The following is a 5,878-nucleotide window of genomic DNA, read 5'->3' as shown; positions in this document are numbered from 1 at the left end:
ACCTGGCATGCATATTGGCCCACATCCTTGACTGTTAAATTGGTCAATTCCAGCCAGGTGTCTGGAGAGGGGCCGTGGTGCTCCAAAGTCCTGCTCCCCTTGACCCAACGCGTCTCAGAGGGAGGGATGCTTTGGGCCGTGCAGAGTAGCTGTAACGAGTCGCCTTCCTGAGCCGTCAGCTGGGAGCCATTTGCCACATGTGTGTGGGGATCTGCGAACACAGCAAAGGTGGCCGGTCACCCTGTGAAAGAGTAGCAGCCCCTCGGAACCAGCATCCTCCAGCAGAGAAAGGTCCCCATAGGTTGTTCTCTGCACCCTAATTGCTCCCGGATACCTTGGATTAGTGCTCGGCCTCTCCTATAAGCTTGGGAGACACTGATCGTCACTGTCCTGGGTGGATCTGGAACAGACACATTGACATGGAATGAGAGAAGAGCCTGTCTAGTGATGAACATTGTGGTGCATGCTTGCCTGTGAGCGAGGGCATCCTTACACTCTCCTGGGGATTTAGGGTCAGCAAGGACTCGCCAAGATATCCTTTCCCCCTTGCCTGATATTTGCAATGCACATAGAAGTTTCGTAACACTCTGTTTTGGCGCTGTAATATTGTCTCACAGTAGTGTTCAGACCGGGTTCAAGGCTGTGGGCATTTGTTTCCTGCTTTCTAGGAAGATCCAGATCCTGCTCCCCAGTTGCAATCATTTTTGAAAGTTAACCGCTGTGCAATTTTTTCAGCGCCTATCCAGCTTGTGAACGTTATTTCAATGGGTGTTCTCTTTTTCGTTTTGTTTTGTATTTTTCATTTGTGCATGTGTGCACCTGGACGTCATGGCAACCTCTGGTGACTGACCCCTACTGGGGGCCTGGAGGATATTCAGAGAGGTGGCTGAATGAAGCATGCCCCCGCCTCCCAGCTCTGGTATTCCTTGGAGGTCTCCCATCCAAGTACTTGCCAGAATCGACCCTGCTTAGCTTCTGAGATCTGACGAGATTGGGCTTGCCTGGGTTATCCAGGTCAGGGCATTTCAATGAGTGTTGATGGATTTTTATTTTATTACTTATATCATGAGGAGCAAGAACATGCAGAAGGAGGAGGAGGAAGGAGGGAGGAGGAGGAGAAGAAGAGGGAGAAGAGGAGGAGGAAGAGGAAGAGGAAGAGAAGAAGGAGGAAGGAGGGAGGAGGAGGAGAAGAAGAGGGAGAAGAGGAGGAGGAGGAAGAGGAAGAAGGAGTCTTAGGATACCAGACCAGCTATCAAAGTGTCTGCTCTTCAGCCCTGCTGATATGCTGAGGAGTCATGGGCCCCCTGTATGTTGCAATAGTAGCATATCTAAGGAATGGAAGAGGAACTACTGAGCAAAAAGTGACAAAGGACGTCTTTACAGGGCACCAAGTAACCCAAGCTTTGGGCTGGATGTGAAAAGAAAGTCTCGGCTGTCTCTGGGTCGCTGCTCCTTTCCCCCTGTCTAGGGGCACTCTGAGGTAGAAACATAGAACTGGCGGGGACATCCAGGGTCATCTAGTCCAACCCCCTGCACAATGCAGGAAATTCACACCTCCCTCCCCCCCTCCCCCAGAGACTCCTGCTATATGCCCGGAGGAAAACAAAAAAACCTCCAGGTTCCCTGGACCCATCTGTCCTGGAGGAAAATTCCTTCCTGACCCCAAAGTGGCGATCGGCATCACTCTGGGCATGTAAGAAAGGGCCACGAGAGCCAAGCACTGAGCCACCCCTTCTTGCCCTCCCTCTAAAGAAGGCATGAGTCAGTGCTCGGCTCTGGTGGGCAGTTGTTCTCTCAGGAGCCAGGCTGGGAGAAAAGTGCTTGAATCAATGATGGATTGTGGGGAGGAGAGACGGCTCATCTGTTTATTGAATTTGTATCCCACCCAGCCTCCAGTGAGCTCTGAGCACTATGTGTGGTCCACTCTTTCTCCATCTTAGCTTCACAATAGCCCTGTGAGGAAGGTTATGCAGAGAGAGAGACAGACAGACAGACACAGAGAGAAAGAGACTGGCCCAAGGTCATTGAGTAAGATTTAAACTTAAGTTCCTCCTTTCCTAATCCAATATTGGCTCTTGGCTCCCCTATACCTTCTGTTCTAAAGATTCCCCTCACACTGTATGTGAACATCGATTCCCAGAGATGCTGGGAATCCAATATTGGCTCTTGGCTCCCCTATACTTCTGTTCTAAAGATTCCCCTCACATTGTATGTGAACATCGATTCCCAGAGATACTGGGAATAGCAATGGCTCCCCCCAACCCCATCCCCACTCTTTTGTTCCTTTGTCGAGAGATCACAAAGCCCCATCAGTTTACTTTGATCCAAGGTTGCTGTAGTGTATCCAGCCCTGACAAAACCTCAAGCTTCAGGCCTAAAGATAATGGGCCAGTAGGATCCTAGCCGGCCCAATCAGAGGGGGTGTGGCCTAATATGCTAATGAGTTTCTGCTGTTGGGTGTGGCCTGTTGTGCTAATGAGTTCCTTCTGGGCTTTTCCTACCAAAAAAGCCCTGGGAATAGCAATGGCTAGCCTCCCCGACCCCATCCCCACTCTTTTGTTCTTTTGCCGAGAGATCACAAAGCCCCATCAGTCTACTTTGATCCAAGGTTGCATAAATGTGGCCTCGTGTGAGGAAAGAGAGGAATGATGACTGATTTCACACATTTAGAATCCAGTGTGGCACCTTTAAGGCCGACAAAGGTTTATTCAAGGTATGAGCTTTCATGTGTGTGCACACTTTTTCAAATACACTGGAATGGAAGGTAAGGTTCAAACTTATATATACAGAAATTAACATGTAACATGATGGTGTTTAAGGTACTCAAAGTCAAAAATAACAAGCTAAGGTTATGAGGTCAACAGCTGTAAAGCAATAAATATGTCAAAATAGCAGATAAATATCGAAAGGTGTCTTTTCTAATTGTGGGAAGCAAACTGAGAATCCCCATTCTCTCCTCCCAGGCATGTCAATTTCCCTGTCTATAAGTTTGAACCCTACCTACCATTCAAATGTATTTGAAAAAGTGTGCATGTACATGAAAGCTCGTACCCTGAATAAAACTTTGTTGGTCTTAAAGGTGCCACCGGACTCTAGATTTGCTCTACTGCTTCAGACAAACATGGTTGACCACCCAGATTTCACACAGAACTTTCAGGGCCTCATATCTATGCTCTCACTACATGGGAACATATTTATGCTATAATAAACTAGCCTCACAGGAAGTTCTTTGAAGTATAAGATTGTCACATGACTCCTGAAGTCGTGGTCAAGATGATGAGTTCTGCCTTATTCACTGGGTTGCATCCTACTACTCATTTCCATGACAGCCCATTTCCCCCAGTTCCCCCCTTCCTGTGGCAAAACTCCAGCTTCCTCCATGCTGTTTTGGGGGCCCACTGTTCCCCCCAGAACCACATTTGGGGGATATATTGGGCTGCCCCAGGAGGAAGGGGAGATGGAGAAGTTAGGCTGCGTTGAGGGAAATCCTTCTGTCTGCTGAGGTTTCTGGCAGCATCCAAGCCTCTCTATTGTCGTGCTTAGGTGCACAGCTGTGCAGAGTTCCAGAGGTTCTAACAGTGGCATTTGTGCTTGGGAAAAGAAGGTCTCTGTTACCTACTTTTAAAAAAAACAAATAGGCATGGTTGCTGATGCTTTTGCAGGTCAAGGCTCTCAATCTATGATGAATACCCTCCGGTACAGCCTGCCCGTCCTTTCCCCAAAACCCTCAATTCTTACACAGCACACACAGCCGCAGGGTCTTATTGGCTGAGCCTTCTGGAGTCTCTGCCCAGCACTGGTACTCCCCGGCATCCTCGGGTCTGACATTGGATAGCAAGAGAACGCACTCCTTGCCCTGCCTGGTGCTCTTCAGGGTCTCGTTCCCCTTCCTCCAGCTCAGGGTGGGTTGGGGTCTGCTCTCTGCATTACAGCTCAGGCTGATGCTTTCACCTTCTTGGACCACCACTGGATCTGGACCCCCCTCGGCTTCCGGTGAGCACAAAGCTGAAAGAGGAAAGGGTCTGGGTTAGAGAGGATTGGCCTGTGGTTCCCATCACTGACACAGGATTGCCAAATCGGGTTAGGACATTCTTGGAGATTTGGAATCCAAGACCTGGGGAAGGAGGAGTTTGGGGTGGGGAGGGAGAGAAGTCAGAGGGGATATGTTGTCATGGGGTTTACCCTCCAAAGCTGCCATTTCCTGCAGGGGAGCTGATCTCTGTTGCCTGACGATCCATTGTAATTCTGGGAGATCTTCAGGCCCACCCAGAGGTTGGGCACCCTACGTCTGCTGATTTCAGTTGATTTAGGAATATTTGTTTGTTTGTTTATTACAGTCTTTAGACCAGCGTAGAGTTTAATCAGACATAAAATACAATAATCAAACATTTGAATTTAAGAGCTTTAAGAGATTTAGGAATGTGTGGCTCCGCTTAGGTTTGCACTAAGAAGACGGCAGCCAAGACAGAATCTGGCACAAGGTTTCCTCATTCTAAGGCCTGCTTCATGCATGCAGGAGGATGAAGAGGAAAACAAGCCAGTAAAATACCCCTGTAGAAGAATGGGATGTGCCATGTCAGGCTGAGGGGGGAGGAGCATGTTTTGAAATGCCTCCCCATATTAAAAATTCCCCGCAAGCAGGAAACCAGCAAAGCAAGCACAGAAACAGGAGGCAGAACTTTTTTCCTGGGGTATACTAATTTTCTCTTTGCATAGAAGATTTCTTATTTTAATGCAAAGGAACACTGAATGCTAGAATCTACACACACATCCCCCCCCGAGTCTGAAGTGGTGCTGTCCATTCTACCACCTGAGATCTAGGGTTGCCAGCCTCCAGGTGGGGACTGGGGTTCTCCCAGAATTACAGCTGATCCCCAGACCACAGAGTTCACTTCCCCTGGAGGACATGGCAGGTTTGGAGGGTGTACTCTATGGTATTGCATCCCACTGAGGTCCTCCCCTCTCTTCCCAGGCCCCACCCACAAATGTCCAGGAATTTCCCTACTCCATCTCAAACTTGGCTGCCTCTCTCTTCTTCATTTGTGAACCATGCCTACATCTTGAGTTTCAGCATATGAACTTGAAGTATCTCAAACCCCAAAGTGAATGCATTGGGAACAATGACAGCTTTTGTGGATTTGGGACTGTGTGTGCTTGGAACGGCTGCTGTAGTGGACAAAATGGTTGCCCTTAGCCTAGGTGGTCCCTCTCCCTATGTAAGCTGACTGAAACATCCTCCTCTGCTGGTCAGCTCCATTCTGACTTTCCAACTGTACACTTGTGACTTTGAGACACTTGGGTAGGGGTTAGCTGGCCAATGAATTCCTAATGGTGTCTTGACAAGACCTGGGAATTGTTAAGTCTTTGGCACGGGGGCGGGAGGGGGGGGAGTGATAAGTAAGGACACTCCAGTGTTTTTTAGACTTTGTATCTCACCAAGATGACTGCGATCTGTAGCATTTGTGGAGATTTCGACAGTCTTGGGTGGATCTGAAATAACCAAGAGCGTGGTAAGAACATCTGAAGGGGAACCCAAGGTAAAAGGAAAGGGGAGATGGTGACAGTCCCTGGGGGAAGGAAGTCAGTATAAAGTGAAGGCAGCTACTCACCAGCGATATCAACGGAGATGGTGTTCTTAACCCAGTTAAGAGGGTAACGGACCCAGCAGGTGATCGATTTGTCCTGATCATCTAGGGAGGGTGTGAAGGTGAAGTTGGACCCATAAATCCAGCTGCCGTTGCTGTGCTGTTGACTCCACTCAGTTGTTCTATATCCTTTCCGATGATAGTACCATGAGAATGTGGCCTCAATCTTAACGCAGGGCCCTAGTGCCGAACAGGTATAAACAGCTTCCTTCCCAAGAAGTACTGCAGATGGG

The 5,878-nt window shown here is 48.7% G+C and overlaps 1 protein-coding gene across 1 annotated transcript in view; it reads right to left on the bottom strand.

Annotated features, from left to right (window-relative positions):
* LOC107106999 (sialic acid-binding Ig-like lectin 5) overlaps positions 1 to 5,825 on the bottom strand; it is a gene marked incomplete at its 5' end in the record, with an annotated part of 16,555 nt that extends 10,730 nt beyond the window's left edge. Inside the window, 3 exons of the mRNA XM_015407214.1 lie at positions 3,739 to 4,005; positions 5,437 to 5,490; positions 5,610 to 5,825. Of these exons, the coding sequence (XP_015262700.1) occupies positions 3,739 to 4,005; positions 5,437 to 5,490; positions 5,610 to 5,825 (537 nt within the window). The remainder of the gene's footprint in view (positions 1 to 3,738; positions 4,006 to 5,436; positions 5,491 to 5,609) is intronic.
* Positions 5,826 to 5,878: the final 53 nt, after the last annotated feature.

Source organism: Gekko japonicus, unplaced genomic scaffold, assembly GCF_001447785.1.
Source record: "Gekko japonicus isolate JY-2015 unplaced genomic scaffold, Gekko_japonicus_V1.1 scaffold6496, whole genome shotgun sequence".
Lineage (NCBI taxonomy): Eukaryota > Metazoa > Chordata > Lepidosauria > Squamata > Gekkonidae > Gekko > Gekko japonicus.
Note: the sequence above shows the minus strand (reverse complement) of the source record. Positions and strands in the feature narration are given on the sequence as shown.